The sequence below is a fragment of the Mustela nivalis genome (genome assembly GCF_964662115.1).
Source record: "Mustela nivalis genome assembly, contig: HAP1_SCAFFOLD_700, whole genome shotgun sequence".
In the NCBI taxonomy this organism is placed as follows: domain Eukaryota; kingdom Metazoa; phylum Chordata; class Mammalia; order Carnivora; family Mustelidae; genus Mustela; species Mustela nivalis.
The window spans coordinates 100,516-122,612 of NW_028135963.1; the positions used below are offsets into that span (position 1 = coordinate 100,516).

Sequence of the window (22,097 nt, forward strand, 5' to 3'; positions counted from 1 at the left end):
CTTGGCTGGAGGACAGCTGGACAGTCAGTGCTCACTCTCAGGTGAGTCCTTCTGTCCCGGGTGACCCGTTTGGCCGGGTCAATGCCCTCCAGGAGACCCACGCCTGCTGCCTTGGGAAGTTGTTCATTTGGGCTTCACGATGGGAGGAAGCTGAACAATCATAAGAATGCGTTTCTGCAAATTTTGGATTTACCTAAAGACACAAGCATGTGCCTATTAGGCATGGGGGAAATTATCAGCGAATGTTTTAAAAGAACCAATAAAAAGGAAAATATCATTGCTCGTTGTTTTTTATGGATCCTAATGTTTCTTTCTTTTTTGTTTTCTAATGGAAACATCAACAAACTCCCCTCCTAGATGCCGGCCACTAACTGACACAGTCAGCACACGGTAATGCAGGCACGCGGGTACCCGCCTGTCATAATTCATCTTCAAAACTGAAATTGGCCCAACAAAGAGCACAAAATCACTGCAAAGAGCAGATTCAATAAAAAACCGATTTCACTCTCTTTTCCAAAGCAACAAGCCGGGGACGGGAGCTCTTAAGTACATATCAGGTCGCTTCTCCGATTGCCACTCCCACCCCAATTTGATGAATTCTCAGCTATTTACTGAGGACCTACTCCACTGGAATCATTAGTTAGGTACTGGAGGAAAGCAAAGTTTGAGGCAAATTCCCCATGGCCAGGAAGCACAGTCAGGTGGGGAAGGAGATAAGTTACACTGTTATGAAAGCCCCAGAAGAGAGGCAGTGTGGGTGACTCCTGCCAGGGAATCAGGGAGGGCTTTATGGAGGAGGTGGCATTTACACGTGATGGAGAGGCAGGAAGAGGGTGGGCAGGAGCTCAGACTAGCACGGGGGCAGATTTAGCGGAGTGCAGGGGGTAGTGCGGGAGCGTGCAGAAAGGCAGGTGGAAGGTCCCTGATTGTGGAAGAAGCAGGTGTTGAAATTTGTAGGTGAAACCTGAGCCCCCTTCCCCTCCTACGGTATGGTAGGACAGCAACCTGCCCCCTGCCAGGCCCTGGGTGGTCCAGCTCCCTTGGCTGCAGGCCTGCCCCCAGGAGCCCAGAAGGGCAATGCAAAGGACTCAGCCAATGCTGCTAATCAGAGGAGGCGGGGGCGGGGGGGGGCCTGGGGGGGCTGTCACTGGGGTCACTGCTCACATGGGGCACAGGCCCCACAGTCAACCCCACAGCAGATGGCTCCCGGCGCTTCCAAGGCAAAAGGTTTTGGAGCATTTACTGTTCAGTGATTCTCTCCACCTCTGCTGCTGACATTCCCCTCCTTGAATGTTCGAATGTGCCAGGAAGAGACACTGAAGAGAAATGTTCAGGGGCACAGGAGGGAAATGCTAATGAGAGCCACAAAGCAGAATCCCAGGGAAGGGGAAGTCTCCTGAAGGAGTGGCAACCTGGTTGCTCCCTAACAGGGAAGTCAATTTGGTGACTGGGCAAGAGACTGTCAGAAAAGCGGGGCCCGGGGAACAGAGGCCGGGTGGCAGCCAAGGGTGGTGGGAAGGAGACCCACGCTGGTGCAGGTCTGCTCGCCCGCCGGCCATCCAGACCTCCAAGGGGTATTTGCTAACAGACCGACTGACTGTGGGGAAACTAGGGGTCACAGCTTCTCTGCAGGGGAAGGCAGGTGCTGCTGGGACCTTTCCGTCTCGGAGGATCTTGGCAACATGTGGAATGTGTCCCTCAGGAACGCCCCACCTACACCTGTGGCTCTCACCTTTCTGGGGCAGAAACCCGGACTTGGGGGATCTGGGAGATATTTGCCCTTTCCCTCCCCATGCACATTCCACCTGTTGCCCACTCCGTGTGTCCCCTCTGCTTCTCCTGCGTTTCTCTGCTCCCCCTACCCCACCCAACGACCCCATGGTTTCCTCTGGGACAGACTGAATCTCCAGTTTGGAGGATTCACTGCCTCATTCTAGATCTTATTTCTCAGCCTTCCCCCAGCCCCATGCCCCTCCCAAGACCCCCAGCCCCATCCCCCCACCCCACAGCCCCTCCCCCCAGCCCTTGCCCAGGCACCACAGCCCCTCCCCCCCACCCCACAGCCCTTTTCCCAGGCACCACAGCCCCTCCCCCATCCCCAGAGCCCTTCCCAGGCACCAAAGCCCCACCCCTGGCCCCATGCCCTTCCCAGGCCCTCAGCCCCTCCCCCCACCCCACAGCCCTTCCCCCCAGCCCTTGCCCAGGCACCACAGCCCCTCCACCCCACCCTAAAGCCCTTTCCCAGGCACCACAGCCCCTCCCCCATCCCCAGAGCCCCATGGCCAGGCCCTGCTCCCTCCCTGCCCTTGGGAGGGAGGTGCACCATGGTGGTCCACATGGGTGGACCATGTGACCTGTCTGGGCTAATGAGCTATTCTTGATGCAATGCCTCCGGAGGCTTGCCACGTCCTTGTGCCCTGGAGTTGGGCAAGCTTTCATTCCTGGGATCCCCCAAGAAGGTTATGCACCAGGCAGAGGCGTCACTTCAGATATGGCCTCTGCAGAAAGCTGAGGAAAAGACCCAAGTCTATTCAGGAGCCTAAAGAATGCCCCGCTCGCCCGCCCCAGAATGAGGGTAGCCCAGATCAGCTGTAGCGAGGTGAACCCGCAGAGCCCTGGTCATGAGAAGAAATAGCCTTTGTCTCAAGTCACGGAGGGTCGGATGCTTTGTTACATGGCGTGGCTGCTCTGTTTGCGGGCTGGTGCAACCCTGGTCATCCAAGCTCCCCCCCTTCCTCCTTAAGCCCAACTGTCATAGGGATGCTCGCTGTAGCAGGAAAGACTTCCCCATGAGAGAGATTCTGACTTTCTTCCAGAGGCTTATTCCTTAGTTCACGTGCCAACATACGGAGATCCATGCTCAGCCTTAGCAGGGGCGACAAGAGGCAAGAGCGGGGTGGTTCTGCAGGAGGCTGAGACATACGCCCTTTCTTCGAGAGTGAGAGAGCAGGGCCAGAAGCCAGCAATCACATGGCAGGGTACCGGCCAAGTTTCTGACCCAAGAGCAGACCACGGGGAGACAAAGTCATCATTCTGCAGATGCCCGTGTTTCTTCTTAAAGACAAATTATCTCTATTTTTTAAAAAAATCCCCAGTAATTACGAGTATCCCTTCTTCTGCACACACCGCATGAGCCAGTGAGGAACTGGAATGCAACACAGCCTTCCCATATGTCAGTACCAGTTACGCCTTCTTTTAAAGCGTGTTCTGTGCATCCTTCTGGAAGGAGGTGAATGAAATGTTCTTGTAAATGGACAAACGATTCACGGGATCATGACTACTTCTCACCAGCTGCATCAATTCTAGGCAGCGATGGGACTTGGTGAGATATTATTTACAACTTGTTAAAAACACTCCTTGAGACACTTCGGGCCTTGTTTGGTCCTGGTGAGCTCAGCTGCACGTGGCTGGGATGGCAGTCGGCCGAAACTGGTCCTCCCGGCACACCCACGCTGCCTGGGCCCAGAGGAACTGCATGCCGGCATGGGGAGGTTTCTGGAACTCTTTCCTCTGAGAGGGAGGACGGGGAAGCCTGAGACATGCACGGGACTTTACTGGGCCATCAACGAGGCATTCGATCAGGCATCGATCCAAGTGACATTCTGTCTGGTGATGGGGTCACAGCTACACAGGGCAAAGGACAAACACACAGTCCTGCTCTCAGGTTGCCTATGGTCTCACAGAGATACGGTTCCCCGTCTATTAGGTAGTCTTCAGGAAAGAAATGACCTGGCTTGCCTGTCCCTTAATCTCCTCCTCCGTCAAATTATGAAAATGAAAATGGTCATCACATCCCAGGACGGTGGGGACAGCCATGTCAGCCAACACATGTCCACCATACCCCCTTGTTCCCTGAGAGGACCCTGAGCTTGTTGGGGCGGCCATGCTTCCTGATGATGGCTCACCTTCTCAGGCTCCCTGTGGCCACGTGGGCCACGCGCCCCGGTTCCTGTCCGTGAGCACAGATAGAAATTTTGGTGAGCGCATTCCTTTCTGAGTAAAAGGACAAAGTTTCGCGAGAGACGCTGCTCATTTGCCTTCTCTCCAGAAACACCTGAATGGAACCTCTGACCACGTGGGACCAAGGGGACAGTGACGGGCTGGAGGGGCCTTGGGCTCCGGACGTGCTCCTGGGCACCTGTCAGCCGTGTTCTACTTAGTTCCAGACAGCTCTTGCTTCAGCAGCTGTCTCACGGGTGAACGTGCTCTGGACAGTGTGAGCCCACAGACTGCAAGGTGTGCAGGAAGTACTCCTTGGGGCCGCACTGTGTGGTTACTGATGCCGTGAGCACCCAGGACGGTGGCGTGGTGAGCGGGTGCGGACGCCAGATGCTTCACGGGGTCTGCAGTCCCAGCCAGTGCCACGGGCTCTGAGCCTCAGAGGTCTTTCCAGGCGGACCCCTCTGCTCCTCCCAGCTGTCCTGCCCTCCACGGGGCTTCTACATTGGCCGTTCCAGGAGGATCCAAGCCGGAGCCCTGGCTTCCGTCCTGCACGAATCGTCCGCCTCGCTTATTTCCAATGGGGGTCTGCTCCCAGCTCACTCCCAGATGAGAACCTCCCGGAGGGACCCCTCACCATCAGTAGCCCCTTGACGTTCCCGTCCTTCGGGCCCGAGTGCCGACACTGCCACGGACATTTCAGCAAGGCCTGGGGAGACACAAAACATACCTCACTTTCAAAAATTCAATCCTAAGAAAAAAAAAAGAACCATGCAATGTTTGCTTTTTTACTGTGATATATTCTTGTTAACTTCAATATAAAAATGTTTTAACTTCCCTGCTGATGGAAAGAATTAATTGTATTCGAGGAAGATGCTGGGTGTTCAGCCGCAGTTTTGCGCGCCCCCTCAGAGGGCGTTCGGGAGCTCCCTGTCCTGTCGTCCATGGGACGTGGGTGCCCTCCTGTGACCCCTTGTTCCACACACCGTCCCGTCCTCATGGAGCGTCGTACCTCCCTGGCCACTGGCAAACTCCCGGGTGTGCTCCCGTCTGAGAGAGCCCAGCAGGCCGGCTGTGCTAACCGCTTCGGCCTCTGGTCCCACCACACACCTGTCAAGCACAGGGAACATTCTGTTCATCGTGGAAGGCTTCCAGTTACTCGTGTGTGACCAACGATCCCCACACCTAGAGACCCCTCCTCCCGAGGGGGACAGGTGCCCCAGGAGCAAGCGGGCACCAGCTGCCTGGACGCGCCTCGGTACCACAAGCGGGGAGGCGTGAGGACAAAGAGAGCGTCTGAGAACGGATGTGCCGGCCGGTGACGTCCCCACGCACCCTTGCAAGCCGTCTCTGCCCCGCACCCGAGTGTGGAGGTTGAGGCTGGGGCAGGAGGGCAGGGAGGGACCTGCTTGCTGCTGGGAGGGACCCGGCACGGAGGGACCCGTCTCCCGCTCCCCGTCCCTGGTATTTCTTATCCCCAACCCCACACGGGAAACAGAGTGCTTGGTGTTCATTCTGAGCGCAGGTCAGTGGTCTGTACAGGAAACCGGGATGGGCTCTGGTGTTGGCCACATCCCCCCAGAGCCACTTCTGTGTCTCCCACTCTCAGGGGCCCAGCAGAACAAGGGGGGCTCTAGGTGTCTCCCCCAAGCCCCTCCCCTCGGCCCTCTGGAGGGGCAGGCTGCCCTCCGGGATCTGTCCATGGCTGTGGGCTAAGTGTCCGAGGTCTAACAGCCCCTCGTCTGCCATTAAGAGCTCCGTTATGGGAGCCTTCATAGCAGGTGTCATTGAACAGACATTAAGACCCAACTGGCCATGGTTAAGGGGACCATTAGCACATGCCTGATGTTTGCCCTGACAAAGGGTGACCCAGCCAAGCACTCATGTGATAATGGGCTGGGAAACACTCCCTGGGGCGAAGAAACAGGATGGGGGGGGCGGGAAGGGCACGCCCTGCCTGGGGCCCTCAGAGCATCTGAGGACTCTAAGTCAGCCTCGCCCTGGCCTCCCTGGGTCTCTGGCGCTCGACCAAGGAGGTGGGGACCGCTGCCTGCCCCACCAGCCAGAGCATGCTCCGGGGAAGCCTGCCTTGTGACGGCAGGACAAAGGGTCACGCTGCCTCAGTTTCCCCTGAGCTGACGGGTCTTTGGGAGCCGAGACCAGCGTCAAAGCGAGCTGAGCTCATTTATGCTTCTGTGGGTCTGAAGGGGGCAGGCCCGTCAGGGCACCGACACCCCACCTCCAGCAGAACTGTGCATCCGCATAGGTGGCCGGCCCCACCAACCCACTCTCCCACCTGCAGCCTTCCATGACCAGGAGGCGGCGCAGTGTGGGGTGCAGATGGGCGCTTTGGGTTCAGGTCTCCCTGGGTTCGACGCCCAGCTCTGCCCCCTGCGAGTCAGGCTCCTCTTTTCTGTTCCCTTGGGGCGCTGCGCATACCATCCCTCTGGCCGCCCAGTTCCCTCTGCTCTGTGTTCATGCCTGCACCTGCTGGAGAGTGGAGAGCCCAGGGTCTCCTGGACCCTGCCACTCCCCAAGGGAGCAGACACCCCCTAAATCACGTTCCATCCATGAAGGTCCTTCCCCTGGGCCACGCCCGATGGCGAGCACAGCCGGAGACTATCCGCAAAGCCACCAACCTGCCCGCTGACCAGACCTTGAGCCCCCACCTGCGTACCCAGCCCCGGCCATGCGCTCAGCTCACTCCTGCCATGCTTTCTGCTCCCAGCGCCCCAGGTACCACTTCCTCCTACCTGCTCCTCCTCCTCCCCTTTCTGAGCCCTTCCCTGCCCCCACCCTGCCTCCTCCCAGGCGGTCCCTCCCCCTGAACCTATGGCTCCCCATAGCCTCTATGTCCCTCAGCCTGTAGGCCCCTTCTGCGGGGCACGTGCCTTCAGGAACCTGCCTCGGGCAGCCGGGTCCTCCTCCTCCTCTCTCTCTGCCATGTGCTGTGGTGACCAGCAGTGTATGTGAACGTGCTCTTGCCAGACTCATCCCAGCCCTAACTGAACGTCAGGTGCACTCTACCCGCCCGCTGAGCCAGTCCCAGGGCTGCGCCCTGCCGAAGGGGTGGGAAGGTCAGCACACCTCGTGCCGGGCCTGTAACCTTGCACACTTAGCCCCCAGCCACGGACAGCCTATACTCCCCCTGCCTGGAGTGCAGGGTACTCCCACGGGCCGCGGCCAGCCAAGCCCGCAGTGTTTCCCGTGGGTCATCCAGCCCCTCTCACGTGCACAAGTGCCTCCTCTAAGATTTCTCGTTCCCCGTGAGTGGTGGCGCTTTTACTCTTAGGACCGCGCTCACTGCGTCAGACATCGCGGTCCGGAAGGGGCTGAACAGTGGCTGCTAGAGAGGCACGTCTGCGTTCGCGACTCTGCAACCTGTGGCGGATACCTTTAACGGGTCTTGCCTAATGTAAATAAACGAAGGATCTCAACATGAGACGGTCCTGGATCATCCCCCAACCCAGACACAAGCGTCCTTTCCAGATACACACACACAGGACAGGACACACGGACACAGAGACAGATGGAGGGACGCAGCCATAACCACGGACCCTGGGGCCACAGCGGCTGTGCAGGGCCAGACAGACCCTGCCTCAGAGCCTGGCCTGAGTGGCTGCTGTGGCCTCGCCTCGCGCATGGACATACGGCCCCCCCGGACACTGATTCCGGATGCCCCACGGACACTTAAGGGGCAGCGGGCAGCTTGTTAGAGTCTCGTGGGTACTGAGGGGCTGAGTCCCAGCCTCCCCGTGAAATGGGGGGGGTAGTTGGTAAAAACAACCGTTTGCCCCTTGGGTTGCTCTGGACTTAAGGGTGTAGAAGAATGGACCCATGGACAGCAGGGAGGGCCCACGTGGGACACAGCATGTGCGTGGAAGGCACCTGCTGTAACAGTCCGTCTGCGGGGTCCCCAGCTCAAGCGCTCTGGTCTCCGGGGTCTCCGGGCTCACACGCTCTGGTCTGAGGGATTCCCCTTCTCATGCACTGTGGTCTGCAGGTTCACCCAGTCTCGTGCTCTTGTCTGTGAGGTCTCCCGCTCATGCACTCTGGTGTGCGGGGTATCCTGGGCTCCCGGTCTCTGGTCTGTAGGGACCCTGGCTCACCCGTACTGATCTGCAGAGTCCTCTGCTCATGAGCCCTGGTCTAGTGGGTCCACTGCTCACATGATCGAGTCTGTAAGGTCTCCGGCTCGTAAGCTCTGGTCCGCGAGGTCTCCCCGACTCTGCACTCTGGTCTGCGGAATTTCCGTGGCTCATGCGCTCTGGTCTGTGGGGTCTCCCCCTCACGCACCCTGGTCTGCAGCACCTCCCTGCCTTGGGCGCTCTGGACTGTGGGGTCCCCTGCTCACGAACCCTGGTCTGTGGGGGTCTCCTGCTAACGCACTCTCATCTGTGGGGTCTCCCCAGCTCTCGTGCTCTAGTCTGGGGGGTCTCCCCAGCTCTACACTCTGGTCTATGGGGTCTCCCCAGCTCATAAGCTCTAGTCGGCAGGGTCTCCCCAGCTCACTCACTCTGGTCTGCGGGGTCTGCCCCTCATGCACTCTGTGTCCACCCCGCCACACAGCATGTGTTTCCCAGCCACCACACTGCTGACACTCCCTGCTGAGAGGCTGTCCTGGGCTCTGTAAGATTTGAGTGGTGTCCTTCCACTGCATTCGCCCCGGCTTGGCTCCCTGTCATGCGGAACGACCCTGGCTCACTCTGGCCCAGGTTGGGAGACACCGCTGCCCTGGTGGAGAATAGCCTACTAGGTGGAGGGGCCAGGACTTCAGAACCTGGTGCTCCTGAGTGCAGTGGGCTTGAGATGCAGGCAGGGGTGCCGGGTGGAGCACTGGAGCCAGCAGATGGTTAGCAAAGGCCCTGGGGTGGGCAGGCCATGCAGGCGGTACACAGACAGGGACCCGGATCGCCCTGGACAGTGGCACCAGCTGCACGGTGACTGCAGGTGCTTCGTGAAGCTGCGATGTGACGGGAGCCATCTGCCCGTCACGGGGTTGGCTGCCCCGTGGCTGTTCCTGCTGTTCCAGCCAGCTGAGTAAACCCTTAATGGGATGCGGGACAAAACATCTCTTCACGGGGCTGCAAAGCCTCCCAATCAACTCTTCAAATAAGAGTCACACGCCCAGGATGGGGGTGGGAGTGTGCAGTGTGATTTGGAGCAGTGTCTCTGCCAGGGCTGAGATTTCTGTCGTGGTGATAGAGGTTCCTAAAGACCCGGGTCCCCCCGGCCTGGGATGACGATACTGGCTGTTTACAGACAAAGCTGAATTGGAAAAAGAGAGACCACGCTTGGGGAATGTCACTTCATTTTCCTTTCCTGTGACTGCGGTCCAATCCACGGCGGTGCCAGCCCCTCCCCGCGGAGCTCCAGGGTGGCCCTTTCCCCCTCACCTGTCCTCTGCCTAGAAACTGAGGGGAAGAAGCACGAAGTCCCTCAGACTCTGGAGGTCTGAGCCCATGCGACTCTGCCCTTTGCTGCTGTGTGACTTCAGGCCATGCGAGCCTGGCCCACCTTTCTGAACAGGACAAGGGTGGCCACGATGATACCACGCCTGCTTACTAGTGGCTTATTCCAGAGCCCACAGGAGTCACGATAGCACTCTGAGGGCGTGTTCTTACTACTCCCATCTTACAAAAGAGAGAGAGGCTTCGAGAGGTCAGACAGTTTGCCAAGGCCAAGCACCTCATCAGGGCCACCCTGTGTGGTTGTTCCGGTTGTGTACTGCAAAAAGGAGCTCCACCTAGGGCGACAGTTACACTGCCGATGAATGCTGACGTCCAAGACAGCATGAAGAGGGCACAGGGCTCCCAGCGTGGCACTGGGCATGTCCGAGAACGATTTCCTTCATGACCCACCCACACGCCCATGCCCGGATCCCCATGCAGGAGCACAGGAGCTCACGCTCCCTCTTGGCCTGACACCTGCTGTGGAGCAGACCCTGAGTCAGCTCTGGCTGCCTGGCTGGAGGATGGAGCAGGTGCATGCTGGTGTCCATGAGACTGGGAGCCCAAGGGAACAGCAGGTGGACGTGGGGCACCAAGCAGGACCCTGCCCAAGGACCAGGACCACAAACACTGCTCTCTAGCAGTCGGGAGGGTAGACATCCCAAGGCAACCTTGCTGGCTGGACCCAGGAATCACAGGGCTAGCCTCCCTGGCCTGACCTGTTTCATGCCTTTTCCAACCTGCCCTTCTGCGCCCCAGGATCTCAGGATGGCCCAAAGACAGAAGGGAGCCTCACATGAGGCCTGTCCTCCAGGGCCCGGGTGGGTCCCACCTGCTTGCTCAGTGAGGAGCATGGGAGGGGCGTCAGCTCTCACCAGGCCTCGAGATTTCTGTAGGTGGATGTGTCCCTAAATGTTCCCTGACTCCTGCCCAACATGTTCCTCTGGTGCTTCAGCAACCCCTCCGAACCGCCCTCCAGCAAGCATGTCGGGCTCCAACTGCAGCACGATGTGCGAGTTCTCCACACACCATGCTGCACCACACGGGACGGGGACTTCATGCCAGCGGCCTCTGTCAGTACTGTGCACGACACACTCTTCCCTTTGTACGACTGCCACTGATGATGAAGTCCTTGAGACTGTGCTAGGGTCACCTCCACCAGGAAGCCCTCTCTGATTACTCAGGAGTCGCCCTGAAGATTCTCACCCTCTCTATGTCACATGGCAGTCCTCAGCTCCGTGGCCTGTGCCCAGGGGCCTGCACTCCCCTCTGTCATGACGTGTACCACTCTTGGTGCTCACCTTCTCCACCAGAATTTGATCTTTTCCACGCTGTGGACTCTATCAGCAGGGACTTGACCAACTGAGAAAAGCTTTCTCAAGGTCTGGTGTGGACCAGAGCCAGGGACTCACAAGTCCTTGTGACTCTGCTAAGTCGGGAGCTCCTCACCAGGCCACCGCCAGCAATGTCCGAGGCTCCCCATCCCCCGCACCTCTGGCCCCCCTTCTGGTCCTGAGCTTATCTGGGACAGGGCAGCTCCTCACAGACGTGCTCTCAAACCCTCCAGCAGGCGCCGAATGCTACCCATTCTTCCCAGGGATACCGTGAGCGTTCCTGTGCCAGGACGGAGCATGCGAGAATCTGATGTGACACGCTCGCCATCCTCAGAGAAGGTTCTGACCAGTGAGGAATGGGCTGCAAGGCAAACCACTGGAACAAGACGTGTTTGCATTGGGTCGAGCAAAGCGCTGTGCAACGCGGTCCTGAGACGGGCTGGCCCTACATGGAGGAGAAGGGGTTGGCTCTGGCCGAGAACAGCGCACGCGAGTTTGGTCCCAAACTGCACAGCACCAGAGCGCCTGACCAGCCCTCCATGCGTCACGCAGGATGCAGGGAAGAGGGATATCCAGAAGAGCCCAGCCCTGGAAGAAAGGCATCTTCACCGCCTGGACAAGGGACCTAGAATTTGCCCTGCATGCGACAGGTGCCAGGACAGTCCCGTACTTCATAGAGACACCACCTTCTTGGGACCTGAGCCAGCGCCCCAGCAGCTGATGCCTTGCTGGCTCTGAGCTCCTCCGGCAGCAGAAAGGACAGACAACCAGGAAGGCCCAGGAGGTGGGAGACCGGGGGCAGCTGTCCTTCTGATGGGGATGTCCTCTTCTTGGCCAGAACCTTCTGCAGCCCTCAAAGCAGGAGCTCATCAAGGAACAGACAGAGTGACCGGGCCATGGACACCTCCTGGATCCTGGGAGCATGCTCAGGTCCGGGCGAGATGGCGCAGAGGTCAGAGAGAACATGGCCTCACTGGGTCGAGGATGCGGCCCTTCCTTCCAAGGAAGCCTCGGTCTCCACATCCAAACCATCTGAACAGCTTCCCAGGCTTGTGGTCGGGATGCAGCCCTCGAGCACGGAGGGAGGGACGAAGGAATCAGATGCTGCCAGGCCTCTCCCCCAGCACCATGCACGCCATCCCCAGGACCGACCGGGGAGCCCCAGGCCAGGGCAAGCTCCTGCCCTGGACATGAGGACCTGGGCCCAGCCCTGGGGAAGCAGGACGGAGAGGAAGACTACGTTCTTGGTGCTGGTCCTGCCGGCCTGCTGGTCATCCCCTCAGGACCAAGGGGCAAGAAAGAGCAAAAGACAGAGTTCTCATCCCCAGGGATTCTCAGTCCACACAGCAAGAAAGACCCAAAGGAGCACCCCAGCTCATGGCCCCAAAGCCACTGGAATGTCACAGTGTCTAGCCCCTCCTTGGTTCTCCTGCACGAGTGGGAGACACAGCTCCTCTGAGAGACCCCCCGCGTCCATGGCGATGCTCCCTTCCCGCATCCATGGCGACGCTCCCTTGCCTGTGATCCTCCACACCCGTCTGAGCTGGGCCTGCAGCCCAAACCATGCAAAGATCAGCTTTTTCTCAAAACAAGGAGTTCCCTGAGGCCGGTGGCTTTGTCAAGCCCCAGGCATGGCCTGCAGCAGGTGCACAGTCCCTAGTCCTGAACTGCAGAAACACGTGCCATTAGGCCACCATAGAAGCTCATGCGGTGGGTGCGCCACCTGCCCTAGATCCTTCCAAGCTGCTCTCTGAGATGCAGGACCTTAGCACCTGGATGAGCAAAGATCACTGACAGTCTTTGCCCAATGGAGGACCCTCCTTTCTCAGGGAAGTAGGTCCTTGGTGGCCAGTCACATCCCCTGGTCAAACCATGGGGCAACCGCTCCCTGAGCACAGCTGATGCACCCCCACCCCCACCAGGCACCCTGGAGTGTAGGACATGTACGGGCTGGGGCGAGCCTCCAGCGCTGGAGGCCAGTGGGTGACCAGCACACAAAGGCTCTGGGGGCGTCCAGGAGTGGGCAGCCCACAAGAACCATTCCCCCGGTCTCATGGAAACTGTCCACGTGGCGGAGAACCTCGTGAGGCCAGCCCGTGATGGTCCGCCAGCGAAGAAATTAGTTTAAGTCTGATGTCTGCTCTTCATTCCAGGAGACGGAAACTGGGACCGCACGGTGGAAAGCTATTTCTGAACACTCAGAGTGGATGGTGGCTTCCAGTCCACTGCCATCCACGTCACCCTGAGGTCACGGTCAGCACCGAGACGCACTGCTCACAGCCCGTCTCCCTCTTGAACTAGAGGCAGGCTCTCATGCCTCTAACGGGTTTCCCGCGGCCACCGGGAAAAGTCACCACACGCTCTCTTGTAGCTCTGGAGTCACGAGGTCTAAATTCGGGGCCGTGCTCCCCAGACAAGTGTGTTCTCTTGTCTCCGAGGAGTCCAGACACAACTGTGCCCTTGCCCCTTGGGCCCTCCTCCACCTCCAGCAGCGCCTGCAATCCTCTACCTGCTTCCCTCGCTCCCGGTCTGTCTCTTCCACACACAAGCCCACACACAGCAACATATACACGTGTGCACACACATGCCTCTGCTTCCCTTGTCTCACCTCATCTGAGGCAGACCCACCTGCCCCCACGTAGGAAGCTCCTCACACGGAGCTGGTGTGTGGCCCAACAATCCAGGATCACCCCACCCCCAGTGAGAACCTTGAACCAGTCACATCGGCGAAGCCCCTCCTGCAAGGGGATGTCACACATTCCCAGCTTGGGGGCAGCAGGACGTGGCATCTTCTGGAGGCCGGGACCCCACCTGGCCCAAGCCCCGGCCAGCTCCTCAGGTGCAGCTTCTAAAGCCCCTCGGGCCTTGGCCTGACCACCCCCCACCCCAGACAGAAGCCTATCTGTGTGGCTCTGAGCAGTGTGCCACCCCCGCCGCCCGGCCCTCAGTTTCCCGTGTGTGCAGGGCCATGGGCTTCCAGTTCTGCCATCCAGCCGCAAGACCGCTTGGCACATAGGCTGAGCAGGGAGGGCCCGGCCGTTCGCTAGCAGCACGGCAGTGAGGACACCTGTGTCCAGAGAGAGAAGCCACTCACCTAGGACCCAGTCATGGAACGTGAAGAAGTCCCTCAGCTTGCGTGTTCTAATTGAATCAGCACAGATTTAACTCGGGTGTGACGTTCAGAACATGACCCATAAAAACATCCACCAGTGCTGCTCTACGGGGCCTCCCGGAGGAAAGATGCCCTCGGGGGGTTCAGGAAAGGGCCACCTGGCTGGGGCTGTTAGCCGGAGGCTGGGAAGGGCTGGCGGGAAGCGTGTGAGGAAGGATCTACGACAGGCCAGAAGATGTCACCCTCCCACCTGGACGTCCCGAAGCAGAGGACGGGGTGTAGCGAGGGTGACCAAGCTGGCCACGGGTCTGAGGCTCAGTGTTCTTGGCTCCAAGATGCCTGTGCCCCTCAGCATGGCTCTGAGATGGGTTGAAGGCAAACCCCTCGTGCTGATCGGCCAGCAACAACCTCCAACGACAAGTGTCCACTAGACCTCCTGACCTCCGTCTGACCAGCCTTCGCCCAACCCCAGAAACACTCTTACTGGTTCCCACTCTGCTAGTGAGGAAAAAGCCCTCCTAATAAAAGCTCCTCACTAATAACAAGAATCCTCTCTTGTGGAAATTTGGCACACATTCTTCAACAACAAAAAGGAAAACAGGATGTATGCTTTGCAGCACTTACCAGCCCTGAGAAGGAGACGTGGTAGACTCTGACTCATTTTTCCAACCACGCTGGGGAACGGAGATGCTGTCAATGTGAGCGTGAAGGAGCTGTGGGGACAGAAGTTAGAGATGAAGTCCGTGAGAGTCTAACAGATGTTATTTTTGGAACTGGATGTGGGGCAGCAGATAGAACCATCCCTGCTGGGGCTGTGAAGGTCACACCTGTGCTAGGACACCAGGGGCCCCAGTGTCAGAAGCAGAGCTTCCAAGGGCCAGGACCTCCCCATCCCTCACATGGAGGATTTCCTCTAAGAACACCTCCATCCTCACATGAGGGTCCATGTCCACACAGGACGGATGAGAAAGGCTGACACAGAGAGGAGCTTGTGGGAATGGGGACAGAGGTTCAAGCCACCGGCCAAACGTGGCACGTAGCCACCAGGTAAAGCGGCGTGTGGTGCCAGGAAGGTGCCATCAGACGTCCTGGCAGAGAGGATTGGAGAGACCACCTCCCCTGCGGACGCAGGGTGTGGGCAGGAGGCCAGGGTCACCTGTGTACTGGACTTCCAACTCCTGAGGGCTGGCTACAATCTGTCTTGTCCATGCCTCTGTGCCCCATGCAGAGAAACGGGCCCAGCAGAGAGCAGGTCCTCACAACATGGTAGCTGGCTGAAGGAACCATGAATGAGTGAGTTCCTAAGCCCACGGCGCTGAACCAGCTCAGAGCTGGGCCCTCGGGACTCCAGCGCACTCTGCTGGGGGATCACCCAAGCCAGGCCGCCTCGAGGACCCCCCCAACCAGCTGCCCTCTACGCAGACTCCTCTGGCTTCTCTGGGACTCCTTTACTCAGCCCTCCCTGATGGCCGGCTGGCCACGAGGTGGGACACAACCCAATGCAGGGGCTCCCGGGGTTCCCCGGACGGCTCCCTCCCAGCCCCGCAGACTTTTGGCCACCAAGCCCTCCTCATTCCACCTTCCATCCTCCTTCTGCCTTACAGCTAGCTCCCTCCGTCTCGGCCGGGCCTGCATCCTGCCCTGCGTCCTGGCCCTCTGGCCAGGGGGCCCGACCCGCCTCTGCTGCACTAACAAGCAAGCCCCATTCCAGAGCCTGTGGTACCATCACTGTCACCCGAGGCAACCACAGTACGGCCACTCTCCCAACACAGGGCCCAGCATTCAGGGAGGGGAAGTCCCGTCTGAGATACTGCGTTTTCACGGTAGAAAGAGAAGCCAAGCCAGGAGTGGAAAAACTCAGTGCCTCCGGGATGGTGCCATTGCTGGTCCCCAAGTGTCTGATGCCCCTCCCTCCATAAGACGGAGTTAAGGGCCCCACTCTAGGTGAGTGGGACTGCGGGCCCGCTGCAGCCAGCAAATGTCTGCCCGGGTTTCCTGGGATCCCTAGGGTGTGGCTGCAGGGTCCCCAGGCAGCGTGCTGGCCTCCACCTGTGCCCACAGGGCTCTATCTCCACCGTCTGGGTGACCTGGACATCCACCACGGGAGGATGGGGTGCAGGGCATTGCCTGAACCCTACACCAGCAACGGGCGCAGAAATGTGTGCAGAGAGGCGGGACAGCAGGCCTGCGGCGAGGTTGGGAAATACGGCTCACCCCCCAGTAGACTGCCGCCTGGGAGTGGAAGACCGGGATCTAGGTGATGCCTGTGTCCCCAGCAGAGGGGGGCTCCCCAACGACCCCTTCAGTCTCCCCTCACAGCACCCCTTCCCCTGCCTCTCACCTCAGGACACACAGTCAACCTGCCAGATCAGGTACATAGACTTATCACAAACCCATGTCAAAGGCAGCACACCTTCCCTGTAAAACCTGCTGTGGCTCCCCGTTCCAGTCGCCCAATGCGGCTCCAGCATCTGGGGGCTAGGAACCAAAGGCTCAGGTCATCTCCCGTGAGTGTGGATTGACGGTGCAGGGACACATGCACAGCGGCCCTCTGCTGGCCGGCAGGGGTCGGGAGCTCTCCTACACGCTGGGCAGACATCCAGCAGGCAGAGCCTGCTGTCTGTCCTCCCCGAGGGCTTCTCTTTGCAGGTGGCCCCTCCCCCCAGCAGCATGGGGGCAGGATTGCAGGGAAGTGGGAGCATGGGATGGACCCTCAGGGGTCAGCCCTGAACAACACAGTGTCACTTCTGGCACATTCTTCACATCCAAAAAGACCGCAGGGCAGTCAAGTGCTACAGGAGGGGATGAGATCTGTCCTCGGTCGGGCAGGAGGAACAGCGTGTGCCTTTGTGGAGGGGGGACTCCGTGGGATCCATGCTGGGATGCTGCATCTCATCACAAGCTGAGAACAGGGTGCTCGGTATCCACACACTACAGAGATGCCTTGGGTCATCTCAGGAGGGTCTACATAGGGTTGACCCCAAAGTCACACACTCCGGAGGTCTGCCCAGGGAGACTTGGGATGGTGAGACGAGGTCCCATAGGCACAGACCATGAGCAGGTGCAGGGAGAACTCCATGGGGAAGGAGGACCCCCAGGTCTGGGTGGAAACTGACACCTGGCTGCACTGGCTGGTGCGGGCAGACAGACGGACCAGAAGGAGGAACAACTGGTGAGTGATGCCTGGTGCCCATAGGAGGGGAGTCTCTAGAAAGAGCCATCAAGGGCCACAAAGAGCTCAAGGGCACTGAGAACAGATGACTCCACAGTGTCCGTGGGTTGGCACTCCCACATCCTCCCAGGGCAACACCTCCCAGGAGAATTTCGGAGCCATGGGGGCTGGAAGCACACTGCGGCGGGTCAAAGAGGGAGCTAAGAGTGAGGAGAGAGACTCGGTTCTGTCCCGGGCTGGCCGAGGAGGACCGCTGTGGAGGAACCTGTCCTCACACCCCGTGACTCTTGCCGTTCTGGGACGCCAGGAGCTTCATAAGCCTGAGAGCGGCACATCCATGGGCCAAGAAATGTGTGGGCCAAACCTCACAGCCCCTAAGGCCCGCCGCCATGACCCTCGCCCAGGGCACACCTGCCCCGGGCGATGGCCCACAAGCCTCCTGCACTAATCATGCTCCCTAAGGAGGACTCCATGGTCTCAACCGGGGCTGTGACATGCTTGTCTGCACCACAATATCATGCATCCCACAAGGAAGAAGGTACAAGAAGCCAGGCAGCCTATGCTGTCCATCGCTCCCCTTGCCATGACAGCCCAGTACTAGGAACTCCACCCTGCCTCTGCAATGGACAGCTCAGGCTCTAGAAACTTCTGGGAGCCTCCAAGGGGCCACTTCAGCCGACGGGGGAAAGCCACCCCTCATGGTATGGAGCCAGCCAGGGTGCTGGCTGGCTCCATGATCTGCATCACCCTTGCATTGGGGAAGAGGCAAGAAGGCACACGGGTGCAGAGAAGGCCTTCTGGAGGTGAGCACGGGACTGGGAAGCTTACTCCTTCAAACCCTCACTCACGCGCAGGCCTAACGATGGCCCTGCTCTCCCAGGAGGTGAGCCCTCCAGGGGCTCTAGCAGGAAGACCTCCCCACAGGAGGTACACAAGGCCGGCTGTGACCTACAGGTGCTCGGGGAGGGAGAGCACAAGTGAGGCAGGCCTACCTTGGGAGAGACTCCCCTGCAGGAGACTTGCTTAAATTTCCTATCTCAGAAATGCAGAAGGACCCCAGACAAAGACGCGCAACCTCCTCCATCTGACTCCAGTGTGCAAGGCAGCCTTCTGATGGCCGCGCGTCGGTGCCTTCTGCTCTAGGAGAAGGAATGAAAGCAGCACTGATGGCAAAGATACCCGGGTTTGATGCACACAGTCCTCATCTCACAGCCAGCCACAATCCGGTAACTCGCAGAGATGCTGCTGTCAGTCTATACACCCAGGGGTGCATACAAGAACCACAGCCGCACTGGGCCTGCCTGGCCCCCGTCACAGGGTCGTGTCGCCCTCCCCAACCCCGGCTACCTCCGGAACCCGCCACGCAGAGCCAGATGCCTGTCCGGTACTTGGCAGGCCATGGGCTCCGCCGCACTTAGCAAGCTGGATCGTGATTCAGCATCAGGCGCCGGCAGCCTCCACCGGAGCAAGGCAGACGCTTAAAAATAGCAGAGCTGTGGCTGCATCCACCAGTGGGGGGCTGCTAGCCCCCAGCCAAGACCAACCTCCCCAGCCCCCCAGAGCAGTGAGCGGGGTTCCCATCAATCCCCCCAAAAATCCAGGGAACCCTGGGCAGGGAGCGGGGTTCCCGTCAAGCCCCCCAAGAATGCCAGGGTCCCTTGAGCAATGAGCTCACAGGTCATGAGCTGTGCAGCTGGGATTTGGAGATGGGCTCCAGGCTCTCCCTGAGTCCCACCTCGGCCCAGGGAGCCATTGGTGAATTCCCGGTCTTTAGTCTTCTCTCTGGGCCACAAACACTGATCACAATTACTGCTTCCCAGAAGAGGACTAGAAATCTGCCTTCACAGCACCAATGTGTCTCCCCACCTGTCCCTTTGTCCTCATTCTCATACACCTGCTGGGCTGTTCTACCTGTCGAACATAGATGTCTTGGGACCAAATTCACCATCTTCCTAATAGGAACTCTTCTCCCCGACTTTCCATTCCACATACGGACGCTCGTCACGAGAACTCCGACTACTGCTCCTCCCTTGCTTCATGGCATCTTTTTGGCTTCCTGTCCCCTCCGCCCCAGCCACCGGTGTCCAACACAGCCAGACCATTTTCCAGAGCAGCTCTTCCCAGCCTCGGGCCCAGGGCTGAGCTGGGCTGTGCGCCTCCGCGTGGTTCCACCCGGTGCATGGGCCGGGGTCAGCGGCACCCCTAGTGTCTGCCCTCTGGACGCCAATCCCAGTCACGGCAACCGCTGTGTCTCAGACAGCGTCCAACACCTGAGGACAGATATGCTACAAAGCATGGCTCAAACATGCTGCTCCTCCCAGGGTCCCGCAAGGGCTCGCCGAGGGCTTCCCGAGGAGTTCTTGGGAAGGAAACGGTGTTCAGGGTATTATGCTTCTGGTTCGTCATTTCCTTCCTCTGGGGTTTTGGGCTTAACCTCCCTCAGGCTGGCAAGTCCCTCAAAGGCTCTGGGGCTGAGTGCCCCAGCAGGGAGGCCGTGGGGCCACGGGCCAGGATGGGACCCCAGCCCCACCACCCTAGCCCGCCTGTATCCCAATACTGCAGTTTGAGGTCTGAAAATGGAGATGAACACAGTACCTGAGTACGAATTAATATGTGGAAAGCACGTAAACCATGCATAAAGCAGCCAACCACTACACGCTGGCCTATGGCCACCATGTCACCATCGTCATGCTCACCATCCTGGCAATGCTTCGTGTCTCTTACCTACATGTCTCCAAAACACACTCGCAGTTCAGGCCAGAGTGAGGCCCCCCCAAGCAGCACCAAGCCTCACACTTTGCCCAGGGACAGTGCTGCCTTTGTCCCCTGCCCTCCACCCGTGTTTCTACTCCTGGACCCCACGGTGCTGCCTGCACTCAACACAGAACTTCCCCATCACTGCGGCAGGAGACAGAATTACCTCCCGTCAAACTGCGTCCCAACCCCCGGGGGATGGAATCCCAGCTCGAGGTCCCAGGGAAAGCCGGTGACGGTGCCTGGTGCACAGTGAGTCCTTGGTGATTCTCATGGGAATGCTCTTCCCAATACTGTGATAACTCTTCGCAGAGGGGTATCCCAAGGCAGAGCTGGACACTTGTGCTAAGGTATTCTCCTATAAGTACAGGGTGAGGACAGGTTTCAAACTCTCAGTTCTTATGTGCAAGGTCAGAAGCATGGCAAGACCACGGCTCTGCTGGTGTAGTGTGTGCAGAGTTCATTCATTTTCTCCCAGAAATCAGCAATTGCTTCATCACAGTTCAGCCTTGGTATTGGCTTTAATGACTTATCCATGGTCAGGAGAGTGAAACCCCATGGACTGTGCTCGGGACCATGACTTTCCCAACATGACGGGTTCCCCACGACACCTGCTCCCTGGTCTCAGCGTGAACAGGTCTGGCTCGGGAACCGTGTTCACTGGGAGCTGTCATTTCTTCACTCAGGCCTCGGGACCCATCACCCCGTGTGTTGGGAAACCCTGGTAGCGCGACCAACCACATTCCCCACACCCTCAGAAAGGGACCTGCCATGCCAGCTGTGGACAGCTGACTGCCAATGCCCCACAACCCTTCCTCCGGGGGCTGGAACCTCAGGCCCCAGGGGACAGACCTAGCACAGGGACAGATGAGGACACATGGGGCAGACAGATCCTCCACGGGGTCAAGAACAGCTGCATAGTAAAGTATGCAAGAAAGTACCAGCTTATCCGAGTACCCCCCAACCATGAATGTGTCCAAGGGAAATTTAAGAGAGGACAGAGTTGCTCGTGAATGCACAAAGTCTAAAACCCAAGATGTGAGGGAAAGCACCTGCCCAAGGCAGGCTGAAGAGGATTTGTGGAGAATGAGATGCACAGGAGGTACGGATGGCTCGCAGCCGCGGAGCTCGCATGCTGGCCCAGACACCGCTGTAAGTGCTTTTCCACATGTGACCTCATCTAAGCCAGAGAACCCCTGGGAGGTGGCCACCGTTACAGCCCCCACCTATCTGCAGGAAGGCAAGTGACATCACAGGGAAGACCTCAGGGAGAGGAAATCAGGGTCACCATCCTGGCTCCACTGCCAGCCTGCTGGGAGACCCCCAGTCCACCTGCTCAGCGATGATTAATCCGCCCTCCGAGGTCCCTGCAGCATGGGTGCGTGTCCAGGGCCCACGCTGGGTAGGCCACGGGTTTGAACGACCAAGACATTTACTATGTTGCTAATAGCCATCATGGGAAACAAAAACAAAAACACGGTTTCTCCTATGCCACGAAGCTATCCGTTTATAACAATAGCAGATAATCACACTTAGAAAGCCCATAATACTTCAATGTGTCCTAACGACGTGCTGAATTACAGAGATAACTAAGACAGAAGCATCATTTTTGCCATTTATTGGAGTATTTCTCACTCTACGCCCATTTTCACGGGGGGAGAAATAAAGATGACTATTTCCCACATGTGACTTTCCAGACAACGCAGGCCTTGGGTCCTGCCTGTTGTTCATCTCTGACTCCCACCCTGGCTGGCCCAGAGCCTCGCACATCAGAACGACTCAGAATATTCTTGCTCAGCAAATGATCGCTGCCTCTTCGAGGCTTACTTATTGTTTTACTATTTAGAGTGAAACGGCTGGACAGCAGTCTTTCTAAATTGCGGCTTGTGCCACAGCCAGGGGAGCGAGAGGTTTAACCGCGGGGCGACTCCAAAGGCACCTGCCCATCCCGGTGAGCCCGGCCCCTCCACCCAAAGGTCCCCAGCACATTCTGGTCCCAAGCCCAGGCATTTAAGTCCAAAACTTCAAAAACAAGGAAACCCTAAGTATGAGAAACAGTTTCCCAAGCCCCTGGCCACCGTGTCCTCCCTTGCCTGAGCAAGGGCCCTGAGCAGTTGGCCCTGAGCCTGGGATGTTCTGGACTCTTTTCGGGTAACGAATGCATGTGAGGCTCCTCACACCAGTCTGCACACACCCCTGCGCCGGAGTGGGGCCACCCACATCTGGAAGCTAGAATGTGGGTGGAGACAGAGGGCTCCCAGGAGGCAGTGAGTAGACAGGTGACTGTGGGGAGCCCGACCTCAGCTGGCCTGGCCACCGCCCACCCCATCGGCCTG

The 22,097-nt window shown here is 58.7% G+C and overlaps 1 protein-coding gene across 1 annotated transcript in view; it reads right to left on the reverse strand.

The window, feature by feature from the left end:
• Nucleotides 1–4,381: 4,381 nt before the first annotated feature.
• LOC309857430 (uncharacterized protein) overlaps nucleotides 4,382–22,097 on the reverse strand; it is a gene marked incomplete at its 5' end in the record, with an annotated part of 35,887 nt that continues 18,171 nt past the window's right edge. The window contains 3 exons of the mRNA XM_082750142.1: nucleotides 4,382–4,648; nucleotides 4,952–5,049; nucleotides 14,460–14,548. Of these exons, the coding sequence (XP_082606268.1) occupies nucleotides 4,539–4,648; nucleotides 4,952–5,049; nucleotides 14,460–14,548 (297 nt within the window). The 3' untranslated portion in view covers nucleotides 4,382–4,538. The remainder of the gene's footprint in view (nucleotides 4,649–4,951; nucleotides 5,050–14,459; nucleotides 14,549–22,097) is intronic.